The sequence below is a fragment of the Nicotiana tabacum genome, chromosome 2, assembly GCF_000715075.1.
Source record: "Nicotiana tabacum cultivar K326 chromosome 2, ASM71507v2, whole genome shotgun sequence".
Lineage (NCBI taxonomy): Eukaryota > Viridiplantae > Streptophyta > Magnoliopsida > Solanales > Solanaceae > Nicotiana > Nicotiana tabacum.
The window spans coordinates 82,678,645-82,702,237 of record NC_134081.1 but is presented as its reverse complement, the minus strand read 5'-3'; the positions used below and the strand labels follow the sequence as shown (position 1 = coordinate 82,702,237).

Here is a 23,593-nt window from a genome sequence, read left to right as displayed (position 1 = left end):
CACCATAACTCATCCGGGATCCATCTATACACAACATGCCTTAATAATCGCATACCTCCAAATAAATCAAATTATGGTGGTCGTCAAGCCTCGCATATACTGCCACAAATCACTTGCATAACTTAACACGCTGAAGGAACTGATCATTGCCACCATCATGCCGATTTAACCATTGCTAACCGAACCAACTTTTTCTAATTTACTCTGGACTTGCCTTAGAAATAATAATAGCTCTATTCAAATTATAACGAACTCAATCCGCACTTGGAAATAGTTTGTAGTGCTAATTCAGGAATTTATTTTTATTCTTACTTTTATTTTTATTCTTCACGGGTTTCTCCTCTATGTGCAGGCAACAGGTTAAGTCCATGGTGTATGACACGATCTGCTTGTAGAGAAGTACTACCCTACAAACCAGAATTGGAAAAATACCTGTGGCAACTGAGGAAGGAGAAAGAGTTTACCGTAAGGTTATTGGGGCAACCTTCAACCCAAGAACACAGAGTTAATAACGATGACAATGAGGTAGAGGCAGCTACAAGGATAGCTACTGAGGCAGCCCATAGAGCTGCTGAGGAAACTGCCCAAGACAATAGGGGTCGAAGATTTAATCTAAATCGACCCTTAATTGAAGACCAGTTCGAGAATGCGCTACCAAGGCCTGGTAGAGCATTGGGTGACTATACCAGACCAGTCTACAATCAAGGATTGTCAAGTGTTAGACCACCTCCAATGGCAGCCAATAATTTCGACTTGAAGCAAGGTTTGCTTCGAACTATTCAAAGCAGCTGCGTTTTCATAGGGAAGATGAACGAAGATCCAAACACGCATCTGATGGACTTCGAGGAGATTATGAACACTTTTCAATATAATAGGGTGTCACAAGATGCAGTGTATTTAAGGGCATTCCCTTTTTCACTTAAAGATGATGCGAAGCAGTGGCTTCGAAGCTTGCCAAATGGATCAATTAGAACATGGGATGAAATGACCAGAACATTTCCTGATAAATATTTCTCCTCAGCCAAGACGGGCAAGATTAGAAGAGAAATCCATAACTTCTACCAGAAAGAGAATGAAACTATTTTTTAAGCATGGGAGAGGTTTAAGGAGAGAGTTAGAAAGTGTCAACATAGCGTAATTGAACTCTGGATGCAACTTCAGGATTTTTGGGATGGATTGACACCGGCCTCGCGTTGAACTTTGAGCAATGCAGTTGGAGGACCTTTTATGAAGAAACTCCAGAGGGGATAGTTACAATTCTTGATGAATTATCCGAAGATGCTAATCAGTGGCCCTCTGAGAGTATGGAAAGAAGAAAATCAACTAGTGTCCACCAAGTTGATGCTACTACATCTGCGCAAGTACAAATTAATGCTATGGCTAAAGAAATACGGAAGCTAATTGTAGCTTTAATGTAAAATGTACACCACGTAGCTTGTGATATATGTGGAAGAGGACACCCCACCCATGAGTGTCAAGCCTCAACTGAGGAAGTGAATGATGTAGGAAACTATAATGCAATATGTCAGAGGCACCCCAACTTTTCATGGAGTTCACCTGGGGGTACTGCAAATGCATGGCAATAAAACAACCCTAGATTCCAAGAACAAGGAGCTACAAGTTTTCAAAATCAGCAGAGGCAACAGTATTACTCTCCACAGTCGAATCAATCTAGCCTGGAAGATCTTATGAAGACCTTCATTATCAAGACAGATGAGAGGCTTGATGCCTATAATGCAGCTATCAAAGAATTGAGTGCATATTTTCGAAGACTGGAAAAATAGGTTGGGCACTTAGCTACTCTAATGTCGGAGAGAGCCCCATGAACACTTCCCGCTGATACTAAGAGAAATCTAAAAGAAATAGTGATGGCTATAACTCTGAGAAGTGGGCAAGTGTTGAAAGATCCCACCCCGATCCAAAATGAGGTGAACTTTGAAAAAGAAAGTGAGAAGCGGTTGAAGGGTGATGTTGATAAAAAGAATAAAGGCCCGATGAAAACAGAGAAAAAGAAGGAAGAAAAATCAAGAAGGGTGGAACATGATGAGAGCAAGCAAATGTTTGCGTTGCCTTTTCCCCAAAAGCTGAGTTGAGAAAAGTTGGACAAGCAGTTTGAGAGATTTCTAGATGTGCTGAAATGGGTTCATGTAAACCTACCATTCACAGAAGTGCTCTCACAAATATTGGTTTATGCCAAGTTCTTGAAGGATATTCTGATAAAGAAGAGGAAAATAGAAGAGACCTCAGTGGTCAAGCTCACAGAGCATTGCAGTGCAATATTGCAAAACAAACTCCCACATAAGTGTGGAGATTCAGGGAGTTTTACCATACCTTGCTCTTTAGGCACTACTAATTTTTATAAGTCTCTATGTGATTCTGGTGCCTCAGTTAATTTAATGCATCTATCTATTTACAGGAACCTGGAGAAGGAGATTGGAGAGATAAGGTCTGCACCAATATCTTTTCAGCTGGCAAACCAAATGACTCTAATACCCGAGGCAATAGTTGAAGATGTCTTAGTTCGGGTAGATAAGTTTGTATTTCCTGTGAATTCCATAGTGGTTAATATGTTAGAGAACAAAGAGATCCCCCTCATCCTAGGAAGACCATTCCTAGCAATGGGTAGAGCAATATTAGATATACATGAGAGAAAACTCATGCTTAGAGTGGGCGAGGAGACTGTGATATTTTAGATGGATATAGAAACTGGGGTAAAAAGGGAGAAACTAGCTGCTAGCGTTGTGTGGAAAGTGAAGGGCGAGAAAGAGAAGACTGCGGCGAGCGAAAAAGATAAGTGTGGGGTGTATCTAAGGAAGGCCGAGAAGAAGTTGTCTGCATGGATGTGTGCATTAGTTCGGGCACGAGGGATGGAGCCCAACTTCAATTCAAAACTCGACTAGATATTTAGGGAAGTTGTCCTTACCTATTTCTTTTTATTTGTATGTCATTGGGACATGACACAATTTAAAGTGTTGGGTAGGGATGTATATATGTATAGAATGTATAAATGTATATGTGTGATTTTGTAATTCATTTGACTGAAAATTTTAAAAAAATTTATTTTTTCCGATGATGGATGTCATTCGACAGGTTTCTTGAGGGATTAAGTCGAAGAAAAAAAATAATATATATATTATTTTCTTTAGGTAGTATAATAATTCTCCCTTGATTTTTTCTTTGTGTCGCGGTTCTTTTCCAAGGGTTTTGTTTGAACCGGGTGTAGTTAATATTTTTTAGGAGTAGGAAACTTTGTGTTGTGATTTTAAATGAAAGGAATATCTCTTGACTTCATTATACCTTGAGAATAAGAAGTGCTTTAGTTGTGATGCTTAGGCTCAGTTTTTGACTCTTGTATAAGCACCTTGAATTGTACGATCTAAACTTTACTTAACTACTTTGATTAGAGTGTCTTGATGAGTCTGATCCTGAGTGAGTTATGTGCCATGTCTGTGTGAGGTTTTGTATATTCTGTGCATTGCATTTGATGTCTAGAACTTACCCCGTGTGTCCGCAAAGAGAAATAGTATTTTGTTCAGTCTTGGAAGTGATATAGGCATTTTTTTGTTGAGCCAGCTATATAGTTTGAGCATGTAATCTTGTTTCTTTGGCAACCACATTACAAGCCTTATCCTTTTGTTTGAATTGACCATCTATTTGAACCATTTACCTCTCGTGAGCACTTGAAATTGTATGAACTTTGTAAAAGTTGAAGTGTGGGGTGGTTGGTTTGGCTTTTGAGTGGAACTATTAAACTAAGGAGAAATGTGCACTATTTTAAAAAAGAAAAAGCCACTTGAATTGGAAAAGAAAGAAAAAAAATAAGTATATGATTGTGAAAAATATTCCTTGATAGTGGTTACTTGATGTAATTGTACTTAAAGAAGTTGAGAGTTAATGTATATTGATGTGAAGGTGGAGTATTGGTTTGACATAAATGTGGGGTTTTGAATGAAATGTATGTATTAAAAGTGCTTAGGGAGGTGTAGTCACTCTTATATCCATATATATCATACCCGTCCCGCAGCCTACATTACAACCAATTAAAGTCCTACTTGATCCTTGACTGAATGAGCTCAATTAGTAGAGTAGTACACTACCGGAAAGCTTATGGTTCATCTTTTGTGGCATGTGAATGTTGTTTCTGATAGTGAGTGAATTCTTTCTATCTTGAGTTCCTAATTATTCTTAATTTTTATTGTGTGTGAAACTACTCTCTTTTGTTGTGAGGGCACTTGACTCATGAAGAAAAGGTAATATTGTTAACCTATATGTTAGAGTAAGTGAGTAAGTTGTGAATAATGCGTGGTGCTTGTTAGTCAATTCTTGAGGTGAAGATGTTACACTATTGAGCTTAGTCTATTTTAAATGTTCTTGGTATGATGAGTTATGAGAATTATTTAAAAAGGTCGTGTCATTATGAAGTGTAGTTTGATTACTCGAGAAAGAGCAATGATTTTAAGTGTGGGGTGTTGATGGTAGGCTACAATCTTATGTTTTAGTCGCTTATCGTACTTTAATTTATTGCACTTTAATTGAGTTGGAGCTTTAATCGATAGTGTTTTGCACTAATTGTGTGCTTTATGTCTTGCAGGAGTGATTCCGATCTATGTAGATGTTATGGAATGAATTCAAGCTATTCTGGAGCTTTAAAGTCTGAGTAAAAGCCCAAGGATTAAATCGGGATCGAGTTCGGGGATCAACGGATGATAGTGGAACGAAATGAAGAATCGAGCAGGCATATTGCATGGTATCCAGTAAAATATATATAACCTTTCGCTCAGAACTCCGTTTAGGCTCCACAGTATATCGTTGGAAAGCTATTTAAAAGAGCTATAACTTTCGTGTTTTACGTTTTCCCAAATTCCTAACTTACCACCCAGGTGCGCGACAAAGTGCACGATCGCGCACCTGGGCGCGCATTGGGGCAGAACAATGTGCAAAATGCGCAACCAAGTGCGCGAGCAGGTCTCCAGGTGCGCGATCACGCATGTCCTGTCCGGAAAAAGTCCTATTTCACTAAGAAAAGGGTAGTTTCATCCCGGATTTATTTTGGGGGCGGATTAAATACACCAAAATATCATTTTTGACAGACTTTTGACATACCTCAGACCTAGGGAAGCTAAGGAGAAGAGGGAGAATCAAGAGCACAAGGATTTCATTCTTCCTTCCTCACTCAAATCCGGGTTTGGATTGTATTTATGTTTTTCTCTATTTTTATTTCATTTGTGAATAACTCCTCCATGTCAATGGAGTAGAACTATTTGTGTTTTGATGGATTTGGTGTATTGATGGTTCTTTGTGGATTATAACTCTATGTTTATGTATTTGAATCATTTTTGGAAGATTTAATTATTACATCTATGTTCAGTTGTTCTTGTAATCGAAAGAGGTATAACTTGTGATATATTTGCACTATGTTATTGGTTGAGTTCATAGATTCTTCTAAGTAATCGAAAGAGGCTAGTTGAATCCTTGATTAAACCTAGTTAGGAGGATAATCGAAAGAGGTTCTCTTAAAGACCAATCCATTATGAATTCTTGCATATCTTCACCAAGCTTAAATTGGTTCATATTATGAGGTTGAAACTTAATCGAGAGAGGAGTTTCTACTAAACATTTATACTGATAATTAAGTGAATTTGATAGACTCACTTCAACATTAGAAGTAAATTATCTAGAGTTAGATCCCGAACAATTATCTTGCCTTTATCCTATCAACCCATATTTTCTCCCATTGATAACTTCCTTGCTTACCTTTGTTGAGATTGTCATTTGCAACAGTTTAGGCTCTTATTTAGTTTCAATTATTAATTGTATAAATCTCCAGTGTTGATCCTCCTGTATAGCAATCAAGCTACGAACTACAAGAATACTGTTTAAATCCAATCCCTGTGGAGACGATAATTATACTATACTATCTTTGACTAGCGAGCATAATTTAAGTGTGTGTTTTGCTCTCATCATTATGCTAGGTATCTTTCTTATTCTCTCACAGATGGTGAGAACGCGCGATAGATGTACCTGACCGTAGAGGAGCTACTCCCCCTGTTACTAGAGGCCGAGGGAGGGCTCCAGCTCGTGGTAGAGGACGAAGGCGTCCTAGAGTTTAATTTTTCAAAATATACAAATCTACTGCATCAATAAATATATTTAATATTATACTTTTAATTTTCAAAAGTTTTAAATGCACTATTATAATTATGCAAAATGTTGAGCACAAATCAATAATATGCACAAAAATAACAAGATAATTTATGAGATCTTTTAATTTTTAATCCATGATATATTTAGCTAAATATGTGTGGGTTCATTAGCTAGCTTTCAATTGTAGATTCTCTTACTAGCTTGCTTTTTCTTTTTAAATGTATTTTTTTGTTTAATATTGTACATTAATTTTGTATTTATTTAAAGTTCGCAAATTATCAGTTGACAGCTTATATGCTATAAGTTGTATCCGTCAAGAATATTTAGATTTTTCAAGACTTATTGTGAAACTGAAATTATGAAATTACAAACCTAAAAAAAATGTTAAGTTGAGTTATTGATGATTGAGGACTTCTGAGATAATTTCTTCAATTATTGAGTTAGTTATACACAACCAATATTCATGACCATCTTTAGGAACACAAATTATCAGTTGACAGCTTATATGCTATAAGTTGTATCCGTCAAGAATATTTAGATTTTTCAAGACTTATTGTGAAACTGAAATTATGAAATTACAAACCTAAAAAAAATGTTAAGTTGAGTTATTGATGATTGAGGACTTCTGAGATAATTTCTTCAATTATTGAGTTAGTTATATACAACCAATAGTCATGACTATCTTTAGAAACATACATTTTTATTGTACAACTTCAATACTATTTTTAAATAAATTTATACTCATTGAGAAATGATTCACACGCATCGCGCTTACCCTAAGACTATATATATATATATATATATATATATATATATATATATATATATATATATATATATATATATATATATATATATATATATCGATTGACAGTCAGTCACTCTGTATTATATAATGCCAAACCAAGAGGAAAAGATCGAGCAGTAGAAAACAAGTCGTCTAAAGCGCATGATAGGTAAGTGCAATTCTACTAAAATCATGTAAAAGGTTAATTTGTATATGGAAGTTTCATGATAGTGTGCTATATTAGTATACTTGTGGGTGGGCGTTCGTGTATTTCTATTTGCATGTGTTATTTTTCATCTTGGGATAGATAATAATACATCATACTCAAGATTCAAATTGTGTATACAAAAATATATCTAATTATCATTACCACATATAGTTGTAATTGAGTTAGAGGCCGGCATGTACGCTGCGTGGGTAGCACTAGGGTGGCGGAAGATGGTTCTGGCGCATATACATGGCATGGCAGAGCTAGGGTGGCAGAAGGGGGTTCGTTCCATTCGCCGGAAAATACATTGTATATATAAGATGAAAATTATCTCTTTATGCATATATATTAGATGTTGAAACCCCTTGACTTTCTCGTGTATTTACTTCTTTATATTTGAATTCCCTTATTGAAAATTTTAGTTCCGCCCCTACGCGGTTAAGGTCTTATACCCTGTTGACTCTTTGATGAATGTGTAAATGGATTTAGGGCGACTTTTGTGAACTTTAACTGAATTTACTGTTTCGGTCCAAACTACATCTATATAATCTAGAAAAAATCTACTGGAATAAAGAAATTAATTTTAAAAAAATACCTTGTTGGTCACATAAATTAATCTATAAATACATAAAAGTATTTAAAATTTTCATATATAATACCATCACACTAAATTTGAACTTCAAATTTAAATTGATGACTCAAATGTGTATTTTTCTCTTAACATGTGGACCTAATTAAGTATTAGAGAGTGACTTCAAATTGGTTTCCTTTGGTAAAGGATGTGACTACCTCCACTTGGACCCCCCATGTTCTCTAAAAGTTTTTTTTCTTATTTCTTTCTTCCTTTCAAAGAATTTAAAGGTCACTCTCACTTGTTCAACATTTGCTTTTTTTTTATTTCGTTAACAGTCGTAAGATACAAAAATTGGGGATGGAAATTGAAGAGACCATCACTTCATGTTGTTGACCTACGGCTACTAGTATATATATATTCTATCTTATACTTGCCTTTTCCACTTTGTCTGGTTTCACACCTCAAACTTGCGTCGCCACTACATCATCATTCGCTCTTTCACTCTTTATTTTATCTTTTTCATATTGTAATTTAACTGCAAGTTTTCCGCTGATGTGCCTTCACAACTGAATCATAATACCAAACGTGCACTTAATCTGTGTAATGGTTTACATGAAATATTATATTGCTCGGTAAGGTTTGCATTTCACTTCTTCTTTTTTACGCGTTTCACCTAGTGTTCGGATACTTTCTTTAGGACCCAACTAATCCAGATTTTCGTCACGAAATTTCACTTTGTATAAGGTGCTCCTGTCAAAAGGCGACTCAATACTTAATCTTTTTATGAAGCTCATGAGCCTATGTTACACGGTCTTTTTTATCATTGTTACAAAGGTCTTCTTTTCGTTCATTTTTAATGAGAGAATGAGCCCATGATAGAAAACCTTTACTGAAATTTGAAGCTATATATACACCACTTAGGTGCATGATGAAATTACAATCAATACTAATCTGTGATTCCAATTTCTCATCGTTACAACTTTACTACCAATCAACCATTAGTTTGGTAATTTTTTTACACGTATATACATATATATGCATGGATATACATATATACATATTGCTTGTATATCGTGGTCCAAAAACTTTTATTAGGTCATTGATTCAATTCCCACTAGTTACAATCTTAATTAACTCTTTTTTTTTTTGAACCCCTTAGTAAAAATTTTGTCTCCACCGCTGCTTCCGACAGCCGATATATAAAGGGAATTTAGTCATTATATCCGAACATGCGTGTGTTACCATCATGGTTACTATACCCTATTTGCTTCATAATGTACAGTTACGAATATGAAATGCTTACTTGATTAGTTTAACTCCTAACCTTTATGTAACTAGAACAACCAAGAGAACTTAAATTGAAGTTGAAATATTCTATTAAGTTAATTAATTATTTAATTAAGCCCCTTTCACAATAATGATTTTTCTGCATCCACAGAGCAAGAATAGTATCTTTCATGGGACATTACTGCGTCCACCTAGTTATGTCTGTTGATAGTTGCCTCTTTACCAGCATACTAATACAATAAGACAAAAACTAAGAATAATCACCTTCATCGATTGCTATAAATATCTATGATTAGTAATGACCCCTCTGAAAAAACTTAGTTTCACACTTCACAAACCAATAATGTTAAAAAATCTTTCAAATTGATGTTACAAGATAGTATGGTCATGATTTCAGCATTTTAAATTTACCCCGCAAGAAAGAACCTAGTATGCTCCAAAGTGATTATGATTTCACCCATGCTTTAACTAGAATGCGATTACTGTGTTTTAAGGTAAAATAAAATTAATTGGTATGGTTCACATTATTTTATGACATGGGCGAAGCTAGAAAATGAGATATGGGGTCGGTCTATTTAGTAATTTTGGTCCAAAACTTTATATTCGTATCAATAAATCCACTAATAATGTATAAAAATTAAATTAATTAATACTTGATATCCCTATCCTAGAATTAGAAAATCATAAAGTTTAAATTTTGGCTCCGTTTCTATTTTATGCTAAGTAGTAAATATCATTTAATCATGTGGATGGACACCTGACTAATGTAAGAGTTTTATGATAAATATTGATTACAAGATATAATGCATACTCAATATGCTTTTACTAAAAAAGAGACTAAGATATTATAGTTAGCATTGAGGAGGCAATAACATTTTTATATTGTCCCTCTGTGATCTACTAAAAGTTCTCTTTCTAGTTTGGTTGAACAAGTAGATACACAAAATGGAAAGTACACGTCCCTCTGTGATCTACCAAAAGTTCTCTTTCAACGTTTTTATGTAAGAATACGTTGCTTGATGAACTAACAAGGCGTTTTCTTTAATTAAAGTATTTATTTAGGAAAGGTAAAACCAAAAGGAAAAAAATAAGATAAGTAATGGATGAAATGATTACAAGTAGAATGTTTTGAGTCGCTCTCAGGCTCTGACTCTTAGGTCTCCAGCGAGGGCCCCTGTGTATCCGCACGCGCGCCAGCCGCGTGGACCCACCGTTGACTTCTAAGTTTATCAAGGTCTAAAGTCAAAATACGAAAAATAGCAATTACTCGGTGAATGACGCCGCCGGTTTGAGACTAAGAGAAGCGGTAACCGTCTTCTGAATGAATGTAGTTTTTTAGTTTTTAATTATCTGGCCACACATATTACAATCTGTCAAACCTTATTAGTGAATCCGAAATTTAAAATTTATAAGTTCTAAAGTATCTTTAATTTTTTTTTAATAACTAGATTCATAAACAAATTAAATACTAATATTGAGTTGTTTAATAAATTTCTTATTACTTATATAGGGTCTTGACAAAAATTATTGGAACAAGATATTACATTTTGGATCCACTCCAGCATACCAGAAATACAGTATTCCTTTTCCCTTTGTATGATTTTGCCTTAGCCCCGTAAGTAAAGCAGATGATAAGATTGGGATAGATAAGAAGTCGGATACGTATTTGATTTGCGTAATTATCCAAAAGTTTCGTACACCACATTCTCACCTTTGTGGCAATAATAGATCTATGACTAACAAATTCTTGTTTTAGTTTGAAACCAAAAGATTAAGTAAACAAAATGAAAATGAGAAAGACCGATACTCATGACCAGTTAATATCACATACACATCATCAACCCAGTGCTTTATCTTCTGCTATTTCTTTCTTTTTGTTTGGAGGGTGGGGGGTGTCAATTGTTCTTTTGGGTCCTAATGTACTAATCATCTCAAAGATTTGGGACATTGCTTCTTGTAGAACAAATGCGGTGAATTGATGTGTCAGCATCGTTATTATTTATTCTGAACTAAATAAAAAAGCCATGATTATATCTATCTAGTACCCCATATGTCTACTTGATCACTCTTCCATTTACATTTACGTTTTAGGATTCTGCTTTTATTGAAAACAGAAATAAGCTCATCTATCAATTTTATGATATTGATGATTGCAATTGGAAAGAAATAAATGATTCTCTAAGATGTTATTGTTTTGATGCAAGGATGGACATCAATCATTCAATATATACGATGCATATTAGAGAAATATTAACTCTAAAAATATTACCAAAAAATACATTAGCTCTAAAAAGTAGGTGATATCAAGAATTCAAGATTCACCTACCAAGCTGCCAAAAACTAACTAGAATAACATTCGTCAAGGAAGAGACATGAGAGACGTCGGGGCAGAGCTAGAAGGTGACGAGATACAATTTTAATAGCAATAAAATTCAAATCTTGATTCCGTCTCACAAGAGGCTACATGTTATTATTAATTACCAACTATGTTTAACTATGGGTTATGTGGTCCTTACGTACCGGTGGCTGACTGCTACTAAAGCTTAAGTACAAGTTGCTCGAGAAATGAAAGAACGGACTGTACTATTTGAGGGTTACCTTTGATGCTAAATTCATTGTCAAACACATTCAGGATTCAGGAGCTGATTTTAGTAAAACGTTTAGATGATGACATTTGTGAACTAAAACTGGTGGCAATAGATATTTGACATTGACTTCCACCACTAACCCTAAAAAATAGGGGGGAAAGGAGAAATTAATCCTTTTCTAGAATTCTAGTAGCTTCATTTTACTTATTTTGTAGTTATCGCAGTCTTTTTATACGAGCAGAAAAAGTCCTTAAGGTAATATTCATCTCATAGACTCCTTGCTTTTATTAGCCTTCATGAAAAGGTACAACAAATGAAAATTGTGCTAATTAATTAATTTATCTATTCTTTTTAAATTTCACTCCGTTTTTGTATCTCGTTTGGGCCCAACTAATTAGATTCACGCTAAAAAATTCTACTTTTAAAGTAAAATATGTTGGATTTTTTATCTAATTAGATAAAGATGTGTGAATGGGAAATGGAGGGAACAGAGGAAAACGAAAAGTTTGAAATAGTTTCCTTTACTAATGCACTTTGTCCCTCATTGGAAGAAGGAAAGAAAATCTTTGTACTTATATAGAGAATCACATCTTTTAGCTCTTAAAGAGTTAAGAAGAACCGGTGCCTTGCGTCGTTGTCGTCATCACTCGGCTCGGCTTCAACCAATTGATGTAATTGATAATTTTTTGGACCAAAATTCTGACTACCGAAAATTTGCATACTCTCCCCTCTCTCTTCTGCATTTTTGCATTTATTTTCCAAAAGAAAACAAATGTAAGCATCAGTGTGGTTTACTGCCGTTTGTTGAGTTCGACAAAGTTCTGTAATTTTCAATGCCGGTATTACAGAATAGTTGTTCCGTTCTAACCTGAAAAGAATTAATCCAACAACCTTGGGCAATAGTGAGCGGATTAAATTCCTTAAGAAAATACAGTTTTCTGTTGGACTCGGAACGTTATTCATTTCATTCTATTTCTGTCTTTGGTTTCTGGTTTTATTTTATTTTGCAGAAATTATACTTTCGAATACAAATTACAACAATCCTAAGGAATTTATTTTTTTTAATATTTTGTGTTCATCTTATTTTCTGTTGTGGGAGACTAAAATCCTAGCGATTTTCTACTCATGTTTTGGAGATTCTAACTTTAATCTCAATCCGAGATTAAAATCTTGTGATTTTCTACTCGGTTATTTGTATTTGGTTTGAAGATATAAAAACTTCATCGACTTGCTAATCTGGTTGTGTCAATTTCTTTTACAGAAAAATAATAACAAGTACGGAACAACACAATGCTTCTGCTGCAATGGCTACTGCGTCTTCAAGTCGCACAACTCATGCACCGGCAGTGGCACCGGCAGAAAAATCCGAAATTTTTTCCAGTATGGACTTTAAGCGTTGGCAGCAGAAAATGTTCTTCTATCTGACCACACTTAGTTTACAGCGCTTTATCAGCGAGGACGTTCCAGTTCTGGGAGAAGAAACCCCTGAAAATGAGCGATTCGTGGTCACGGAGGCATGGAAGCATTCTGACTTCTTATGCAAAAACTATATTTTAAGTTGCTTGGAAGACGACTTGTACAATTTTTATAGCGTCATGAAAACATCAAGAGAATTGTGGAATGCTCTTGAAAAGAAGTACAAGACTGAAGATGCTGGACTTAAGAAGTTTGTAGCCGCCAAATTTATGGATTTCAAAATTGTTGACGGCAAATCTGTCATAACGCAAGTCCAAGAATTACATGTTATTGTTCATGACCTCTTTGTTGAAGGTATAAACAGAGTCAATATTCTCATTCAAGATATTGATTATTTTACTAATTACAAATTTATGATTGAAGGTATGGTCATAAATGAAGCGTTTTAAGTTGTGACATTTATTGAAAAATTGCCTCCGCTGTGGTAGGACTTTATGAATTACTTGAAACATAAGCGCAAGGAGATGACACTTGAAGACCTTATTGTTCGTCTACGGATTGAAGAGGACAATAAGGCTGCTGAGAAGAAGTCCCATGGTAACTCAATAATAATGGGAGTAAATATTGTTGAAGAAGCGTCTACAAGCAATAGAAAGAAAAAGAAGTCGTCTGATCCAAAAACTTACCCGAGTAAGAAGAAGTTCAAAGGTAATTGCCACAACTGTAGAAAGGTTGGACATAAGGTTGTGGACTGTCGTGCACCGAAGAAGGACAAGAAGAAGAGTCAAGCAAACATGGTTGAAAAGAATGATGAGATGGAGGACTTTTGTGCCATGCTATCTGAATGCAGCTTGGTAGGAAATCCCAAGGAGTGGTGGATTGATTCTGGATCCACTCGCTATGTTTGTGCTAACAAAGAGTTATTTGCGTCTTATGTTCCCACAGGGCCCGACGAGACTATCTTTGTGGGAAACTCCGCAACAGCAAAAATTGAAGGAGTTGGGAAAATAACTTTGAAGATGACTTCGGGAAAAGTTGTGACTCTAAAGAATGTTCTTCATATTCCTGAAATTCGCAAGAATTTGGTCTCTGCTGAACTTCTTATCAAGAATGGATTTAAGTGTGTCTTTGTTTCTGAAAAAGTTGTAATAAGTAAGAATGATGTGTATGTAGGAAAAGGTTACCTAACTGAGGGCCTTTTTAAGTTGAATGTAATAGCTATTGATATCAATAAAGTTCAAGCTTCTTTTTACTTACTTGAGTCAAATAATTTATGGCATGCACGTTTAGGTCACGTCCACTTCAAAACTATACGAAAAATGATTAACTTGGAAGTATTGCCTAAATTCGAATGCGATAATTTGAAATGTCAAATATGTGTGGAATCTTAGTATGTTAAACATCCTTATTAGTCGGCTGAAAGAAATTCAAATCCTTTAGACTTAATTCACACAAATATTTGTGACATGAAGTCAATACCATCTCGCTGTGGGAAAAAGTATTTTATAACTTTTATTGACGACAGTACTAGATATTGCTATATTTACTTGCTTAATAGTAAAGATGAAGCAATTGAGGCATTCAAGCAATACAAAAATGAAGTTGAAACGCAACTAAACAAAAAGACCAAAATGATAAGAAGTGATACGGTGGTGAATATGTATCTCCTTTTGAAGAAATATGCTTGGAATATGGCATTATTTACCAAATAACTGCCCCTTACTCATCGCAATCTAATGAAATTGCGGAAAGAAAGAATAGAACGTTAAAGGAGATGATGAATGCTTTGTTGATAAGTTCGGGTTTACCCCAGAACTTGTGGGGGGAAGCTATTCTTACAGCTAATCAAATACTCAACCGAGTTCCCCAAAACAAAACGCAATCCATTCCATATGAAAAATGGAAAGGTAGGAAATCCAACTTAAAATATTTTAAAGTGTGGAGGTGTTTGGCTAAAGTGCAAATTCCTAAACCCAAAAGGGTAAAGATTGGACCTAAAACGGTTGATTGCGTTTTCATAGGATATACAAGAAATAGTAAGGCATATCACTTTCTGGTTCATAAATCAGAAAATCCCGACATTCATATTAATACGATAATCGAATCCGATAATGTTGAATTCCTTGAGAATATTTATCCGTATAAATATGAATGTAAGTAATCTATTGAAAAATCTAAGCGACCTCGAGAAGAAGAAAAGGAAAGTACGTTTAATGAGGAAAATCCAAGACGTAGTAAATATCAAAGGACAACTACTTTCTTTGGACCAGACTTTCTGACATTTTTGTTAGAAAATGAGCCTCAAACGTTTAAAGAAGCAATGTTTTCCTCGGAAGCACAACATTGGAAAGAAGCAGTTAATAGTGAGATAGAATCCATATTAAGTAATCATACTTGGGAATTGGTTGATCTTCCTCCAGGAAATAAACCTTTGGGTTCTAAGTGGATTTTCAAAAGGAAAATAAAAGCTGATGGTACTATTGACAAATATAAGAAAAGATTAGTTGTCAAAGGGTTTAGACAACGAGAAGGTCTTGATTATTTTGATACATACTCACTAGTAACGAGGATTACATTTATTAGGGTGTTAATAGCGTTAGCCGCCGTGTATGGCCTTGAAATCCATCAGATGGATGTGAAGACAACCTTCTTAAATGGAGACTTGGAAGAAGAAATTTATATAGAACAACCTGAAGGGCTCATGGTTCCCGAAAAAGAAAAGAAGGTGTGCCGACTTGTTAAGTCACTTTACGGATCGAAACAAGCACCCAAACAATGGCATGCAAATTTTGACCAAATAATGTTGGCAAATGAATTTAAGATTAATGAGTGTGATAAATGTGTTTACATTAAAAACACTCCAAATCATATAGTCATTGTATGTTTATATGTTGATGACATGTTAATAATGAGAAAAGACATTGCAGATATAAATGCTACTAAGCGTATGCTTGCTAGCAAGTTTGATATGAAAGACTTAGGAGTTGCTGATTTAATTCTAGGAATTAAAATTCATAGGACTCCTCAAGGACTAGCATTGTCTCAATCTCATTACGTTAAAATGATACTTGAAAAATTTAAGTATCTAGATTTCAAAGTCGCAAAGACCGCGATTGATGTAAATGTGGCTCTTACAAAGAATGTAGGTCAAAGTAGATCTCAACTGGATTATGCTCGTGTGTTGGGAAGTTTAATGTACACCATGAATTGTACACATCCTGATATAGCTTGTGCAGTAAGTAAACTGAGTCGTTACACAAGTAATCCCGACCAAACTCATTGGATGGCAATGAAACGAGTTTTGGGGTATTTAAGGCATACCCAAGATTATGCTTTGCATTACAGTAAGTATCCTGCGGTAATTGAAGGATATAGTGATGTAAATTGGATCACTGGGTCATCAGAAACAAAGTCCACAAGTGGATATATTTTTACAATTGGTGGAGGAGCAGTTTCTTGGAAATTATCCAAACAAACATGCATTGCTCGCTCTACAGTGGAGTCTGAGTTTATAGCTTTAGATAAGGCTGGAGAAAAAGCTGAATGGTTCTGGAATTTCTTGGAAGATATTCCATTTTGGCCCAAACCAGTGGCTCCTATATGCATACATTGTGATAGTCAAGCGGCAATAGGAAGGGCTGGAAGCGTTATGTATAACGAGGAAATCTCGTCACATATGACGAAGACATAATACCGTTAGACAACTACTCTCTAGTGGAATTATCACAATTGATTAAGTAAAGTCAAAAGATAATGTATCGGATCCACTTACAAAAGGCCTAAATAGAGAGGCGGTTGATAAATCATCGAAGGGAATGGGACTATGACCGAGGACAAGTCACTGTAGCGGTAACTCTACCTAGAAGACTGGAGATCTAAAGATCTAGGTTCAAGGAGATCAAACAAAGTCATTAGTGACGGTTCAAATAAAATTTTGGTCTATTCTCGTGATGAGACAATGTTCAGTACCAAGGATAAAGCATTAAGACTTTTTAATGGTTTCTAAGTTTGATACATAGTATATCAAATAGTGTATCTATGGGATAACACATTTAGGAATCACCTATATAAGTGTGAAGTGTAAGCCGCTTCAAGGAGAATTCTATAAGGCCAGTTCTCTACGCACTTATGAACCAAGCGGTGTTCATGACTGAAACGAACACAACAATAAGAACCAAAGGCGGTTAAAGGATTGATTGTGTGACTTATGGCTGTCTAGGTATACACCAAAGTTCGACGGTTCAAAGATATCAAATCTACCGATTGACCGAGTATATCCGACATAAGTTCACTATGAAAAGTTTAAAGGGAAACCTACTTATCCAGATGCAATTAATCCTTGCTTGTAAATCACACAATTTTTCATGCATGCATATTTTTAGATAGTCATTCCCCATTCATGTGGGAGATTGTTGGTTTTTTTATCTAATTAGATAAAGAGGTGTGAATGAGAAATTGAGGGAAAAGATTAGGAGGGAAACGAAAAGTTTGAAATAATTTTCTTTACTAATGCACTTTGTCCCTCATTAGAAGAAGGAAAGAAAATCTTTGTGCTTATATAGAGAAGCACATCTTCTAGCTCTTAAAGAGTTAAGAAGAACTGGTGCCCCGCGTCGTCGTCGTTGCTCGCTTGGCTCAGCTTCGGATTTGGATTTGGTCAATTGATATGATTGATCCAAATTTATTTTCCGTTTTCCGTTATTCATTTTTCTTTCCTGATATTTTCGCCCGGATTTTGTTTCGCGGATAATTTTCTAACGACTAACGGTCATTTTTTGAATCTGCGATCAAACAGAAAAGTATTTCTGCCGAAACAGTACCTCATGTGAGCAGGTACTTTCGCACCTATTCAACCCAGACTACTTGGCTATAAATTCAAAGGTTTGGTCTCACTTTCTGACCACCAAAAATTTGCATACTCTCCCCTCTCTCTCCTGCATTTTTGCATGTCTTCCAAAAGAAAAAAACGTAAGCATCAGTGTGGTTTACTGTCGTTTGTTGAGTTCGACGAAGTTATGTAATTTTCAATGTCGGTATTACAGAATAGTTGTTCCGTTCTATTATGGGAGGAATTAATCCAACAACCTTGGGCAATAGTGAGGGGATTAAATTCCTTAACGAAACACAGTTTTCTGTTGGGCTCGGAACGTTATTCATTTCATTCTATTTGTGTCTTTAGTTTCTGGTTTCATTTTATTTTGCAGAAATTATACTTTCGAATACATATTACAACAAAACATTCCTTACCAAAGATAACTTTATTCCCATGACTCAAACATAAGACATCTAATTTATCCCCTTCGTTTTGCTGAAATAATATAGTCCGCATGCTTGCTTGGTTTAGGTTTATGCTCTCGTATTTGTTTAAGGAAAATAGTGGTGTGGCTTATAAATCAGAGAATAATAGAGTTTTACTTTAAATGCGGTTAATGATTTTTGTTAATTATGAACATCGGCCAAAGAATATTGTGGGTATGACGTGTAAACTTTTGTCTGCTACTATCAATGGTATATTGACTCGACAGTCCATGCGAAAGCTTGTTTGGCATTGTTAGCTTTTGAAGCAAATACATAACCCCCAAATTGAAAATAATTTAAAGTCAAAAGTGAAAGCAGAGGAGAAAAGGCACGAGTGCTGCTGACTATAAAAGATAATACTACTAAAATAGGAAAATAAGTTTTATTTCTTATTTTAATTCAGCAAAGGTAAAAGCAAACTAAATACTTAATTCTATTTGGCTAAGCAGGAAATTAAAATTCGACTTCCTAAAAGGTGCGTGAGTACCCTTTCATTTGTCTAATCAGTCACGAAAAGTCAACCGAATTGTGGTCATTTCTGAATCTCAGAAACTCAAAATAGTTTCCCACTTTGAGTTAGGGGTACTATAAATAGTTTTACGCAGCGAAACGAAGTCACTTCAATTTTCAGTTTTTCTTTTATGAAAAAAAACAAGAGCCAAACAACAAATTAAAGCCATCGAGTAAAGCAAAGCGAATTCTAGAATATAAGAATCTAGCTCTATTATTATTCTAGCTTGGTCATTACGTACCAGAGAAAAAAGGAAAAACTTTATAAGGTGCTTGTAATTTATTAGCTCAAGTTGAAAATCTTTCAATTTTTTTCAACTTTTGTGATCTTGAAAGGAGCCATGGCAGAAGAATTTCAACTAGGTAGAGGAAACTGGTGGGAGTCGTCATCATCATCATCAACATCATCGTCTAGGAATAATAAGTTTGAAAGTGGAATATTATCATCTACTACTATGCCTTCAGTATCCACCGCACTAAATAGCATGGCAAACAACTTTGGTTGTTGGCAGACAGAATTTGAGGATATTAAAGCTAAATCCTCCTTGAATCCCATGTCTGTGTCGGGGTCTGATAATAGCTCTATGGTTTTTCCGGCTGATTCCCAGAAACTTCACGCCTCTGAATCTTCCGTCGGAGGAGGCGTTTTATCTGGTGGTCCAAATTTGCAAATCGTGGGCTTAGGTCTATCATCCCAAGGACTTGATTGGAACCAACCTTTCTTGTAAGTTTCCTGATTTAAACTTGACAGATTCAATCTAAAGTTTTTTATTAAAATTCTATTGAATATATATTAAAAACTTTAGTGATTTTTTACGTATAGGAGTAGTTTAATTCATAAATATACACTCCATCTGACTCTATAGCTTGTCCGACCAAGATAAACTTGATGTTCCACTAATTTCATATGAAGATTCCACTTGGGTTAACTTTTTTTTATTCTGTTTTCTTCACTTTTTGCAGCCGAGGTGACAAAGCTGGGAGTGGTTTTCGTTCCATACTTGAAGAAGGCTTGAGCTCGGATCCAAATTATCAGCAAGAAGGATCGAGTCAGCAAGATCATCATTGGACGCAGAAAATATATCCTGGGAATTCTGATGGTTCTTCAGTGAATGACTATAATAATAAACAAATGGACCGGGGTATTTCTTTAGACCATCAACCAGTATTTAATGCTCCAAATATGAGCTCGAATCTTGATAACGCACCATATGGAAGTCCTTCAAATATGTTACAAGGACTCTTAATATCTGATAGTCAGCAAGAATCCAACTTTACAAGTGCTAGATCGCTATATTATCCTCCCTATAACCCATCGAATTGTGACGTCAATCCTGCAGCAGCTGATGTAATGCCTACTTCATCATCTTCTTCTTCTTGGTCTAAATTTCCGAAACAGCAGTGGCCGCTGCCGCCGCCTCACGGCCAGTCGCATTTCTCGGGCACTCCTTTCTGGAATGCCACGTCAGCTGCCATGGAAGATGTTCGCTCAGGTTTCCTCCCATCTATACATCAGCAGCTGCCCAACCCAACAGTTGATATGAAACCTAAGGTAATGGAATCCATAGCAGTATGCCTCCGTTTCATTTTATGTGACAACAACAAAATTTAAGAAATAAAGAAATACTTTTGACATATACCAGTTAAAATCTCCTTATCACTAGTCATCTTAAACGCTGTAAGAGCATGTCATTCGAAGTAAATAAAAAATGTAAAGTAAAAATGTTCTTAAGTATAGTATTGTTATCATTCTTTTGGGAGCAGATTAAAAAAAAATGAAGAGTGCTATAAAAATGAAGGAGGGAGTAGTAACTAGATTTTGATTTTTCCTTTTGGTAAATTCATACAAACATGTAGTACTAATATTGATTCATTCATCGTGCTACAGCATACAGCTGAAGTTAGGAATATAAGAACAATAGCAAAGAAAAGTAGCAGTGAAACGTCAAATAAGAGACCACGGAATGAAACGCCATCTCAAATGCCAGCTTTTAAGGTATATATGTGCATGAATTCTCATGAGTTTTTTAACGACAACATAGAGCCTTTGGATTTATTTGTTAAATTTGTTCTATCACATATAGCGTTATATGAGAATATGTTTCTTTGTTCTTTTTTTTTCAGGTGAGGAAAGAAAAGATGGGAGACAGAATCACTACCCTTCAACAATTAGTCTCACCTTTTGGAAAGGTAACAAATTAAAGCTGCGCCTGAAATTTCTTTCACTTTACATAAAGAATACTTAGTAGAATACCATATGTCCTGTATATTGAGAGAGACAAGTAACTTTCTGAATTCACCAAAAAGATACTCTCATTCATTAAATCTTGATTTTGTTTTTCCCCAGACTGATACAGCTTCTGTGCTCTCCGAAGCGATTGAATACATAAAATTCCTCCATGAGCAAGTCAATGTAAGTTTTTCAGAGTTAGCCTTTATTTGTTCAATTTGCTTTTGTTCTAGATAGCTATTCTTTTCCTTTAATTCAGTGCAAGTTAATTTGATCAGAGTCTTAACAAGTTTGATAAGAACCTCGAAACCAATAAAATTAATGAATTCAATTAAGATGAGGCTAAAAGAAAATGCTGCATCTTAATTATAGTCAATACCCGGTTAGAATTTGACATGGAAAGAAAGAAGAATATACTCTATCTATTGTGATTTTTTTGAGGTACGAAGTCAAACTGACTAATTTTCAGCGTGACTTCAAACATAGAATTTTCAATTTTTTTGAAATAAAATTTCATATTTAGAAACTACATAAAAAGTGCTATAAGTCAGAATAACTAATAATTTAAAATATTTTAAAAATATTTGCAAAAAAAATATGGTAAGAAAAAACTTTTTTTAGCTCTCAAATAGTAATAGGTTTACAACCTGATATTATCAATATCTCAAAAGAGTAATTGTCCGGTTGTTTCGTGTAATTTTGCATAAAAGATTTGAACTTTTTCAGTACATATGTATCCTTTGCAAATTAACTTCTAATAGTAATTATTAAAAATAACGAAAATAAAATATAATTAAGGAGTGTTTTTGATTTTCAAGTCCCCAAGAACAATATATATATATATACATAAATATTACTCCTTCCGTCCTAATCTTTGTGATTGACTTAGCACATAGTTTAAAAAAGATCAAATTAAAGAAAAACTTTTGAAACTTATAGTTTAAAACACGTTATACAAATTAGCTAATCATCTCAAAAAGGGTAACATGAGAAGTTTAAAATTAAGTTGTTATTAAATACTATGAAAATGGTTAGTCTTTTTGGGACAGTCTAAAAAAAATATCATCTTTTGGGACGGATTAAAAAGAAACGTGTGTCATATAAATTAAGATTGATGAGGAAGTATATATAATATGGACAAGTAATTTAATCTCGAATAGGAAAAGAATGGACAAGCTTTAATAATATGTAGTTACATTTCCAATATAACAAACTATACCACATTGATATTAAGCATTTCTTTTAACCATGTCACATAACAGGTCTTAAGCACCCCATACATGAAAAGTGGAGCTTCCATGCAGCAGCATCAGCAGGTAAAACTACATGTTATTCTTCAATAGTGCTACTTTAAACCGAAACTATTAATCGTGGATTGCAAATAAAAGTAGTTTATCCAAATTCTGCCTGCAGACTAGTGATAAATCCAATGTTAATCCAGAAGTAGCAAAGCAAGATCTTAGAGGTCGAGGATTATGTTTGGTCCCAGTTTCTAGCACCTTTCCCGTAACTCATGAAACAACAGTAGATTTTTGGACACCAACATTTGGAGGAACATTCAGATAATGAAGAGGCCCGGACAAGAAGGCAACAACAGATAAATTAATCACACAAAGAGTTGATTTTAAGTTATATACACCGGTAGTCTAAGAAAATTTTACATCAGGTCATCTTTACTTATTATAGCAGGTAATCTGTTTGTAAAAAAAAAACTATTGACTGACGGTGTATATGACGTAAACTCAAGCACAGATTGTATATATGTTCCACTGGTCATCCCTAGGATCTTATCAAAACCCTAGACAAGTGGGGGATGAGAATGAAAAGGAGGGCCAAAAAGAAGAAAAAAAGCAGCAGCAATGGGGCGATATATTTGACAGTACTAGCATTCCAGGTCCAGGCATATGATGATGATGATGATGGAAAACAAAAAATAAAGAAAGCAAAAAGAGAAGGAAAAGGAAGTGACCCTTTAAAAAATGGACCAGCTCATGCAAAATGATGCAGCTTTGGCCAATATTTGGGACCACTGTATGCGACTAGGGGGGTTGTAATTATTGAAGAATAATTATGATCAAATCTAGTTGATTACTCGTTAGGAATGGGATGATAAATTCAAAAAGGTTTTTTTTCTCATTGTGCTAGTTAGTTTACAAAAAGGAATTTTGTTTGTAGCTGAATTTAGTTGAAATGAGGGATAAAAGGAGCTTTTAGCGCTAGCTGTTTATATCTGTTATTTGTGCATATAGCTGGCACTACCATTACTTTAAAACAAAAGAAATGAAGGAATAATTCATTTGATTGGAAATCTAACTTTCCATTTGTTTTTTATATGTATATGTCTGGAATAAGTTAGTGAAACTTTTAGGGATTTTCGGACTTCTTTTTTCTTTCTAATTTACATATTCTTTGAATGAGTAATGGAAGGATGTTGGTGAAGGAGAAATTGATATGTTTTTCTTTTTTCTGCTTTTTCGTCTAATGGTTACATTGAACTGCTTCCATTAGAAGGCAAAGAGAAGCCAGAACTCAATTCTTCATTCCCTTCTCC

General features: G+C 34.9%; 1 protein-coding gene and 1 non-coding gene across 2 annotated transcripts; one reads left to right on the top strand and one right to left on the bottom strand.

Moving 5' to 3' along the window:
• Positions 1-1,032: 1,032 nt before the first annotated feature.
• On the bottom strand, positions 1,033-1,136 carry LOC142174239 (small nucleolar RNA R71). The gene has a single exon (XR_012703563.1). It is a non-coding gene; the product is annotated as a small nucleolar RNA R71 (small nucleolar RNA).
• A 17,705-nt stretch (positions 1,137-18,841) lies between these two features.
• On the top strand, positions 18,842-23,345 carry LOC107777986 (uncharacterized). Its single transcript, XM_016598162.2, has 7 exons — positions 18,842-19,536; positions 19,776-20,364; positions 20,701-20,808; positions 20,937-21,002; positions 21,160-21,225; positions 22,305-22,358; positions 22,456-23,345. The coding sequence occupies exons 1-7, from the start codon at positions 19,154-19,156 to the stop codon at positions 22,606-22,608; spliced, it is 1,419 nt and encodes a 472-aa protein (XP_016453648.1). The 5' UTR covers positions 18,842-19,153; the 3' UTR covers positions 22,609-23,345.
• Positions 23,346-23,593: the final 248 nt, after the last annotated feature.

Coding starts and splice junctions, on each gene's coding strand:
- LOC107777986 (XM_016598162.2), top strand. CDS start 19,154: ATGGCAGAAGAATTTCAACTAGGTAGAGGAAACTGGTGGGAGTCGTCA. Junction 20,365..20,700: donor CAGTTGATATGAAACCTAAG/GTAATGGAATCC, acceptor ATCGTGCTACAG/CATACAGCTGAAGTTAGGAA. Junction 21,226..22,304: donor TCCTCCATGAGCAAGTCAAT/GTAAGTTTTTCA, acceptor GTCACATAACAG/GTCTTAAGCACCCCATACAT.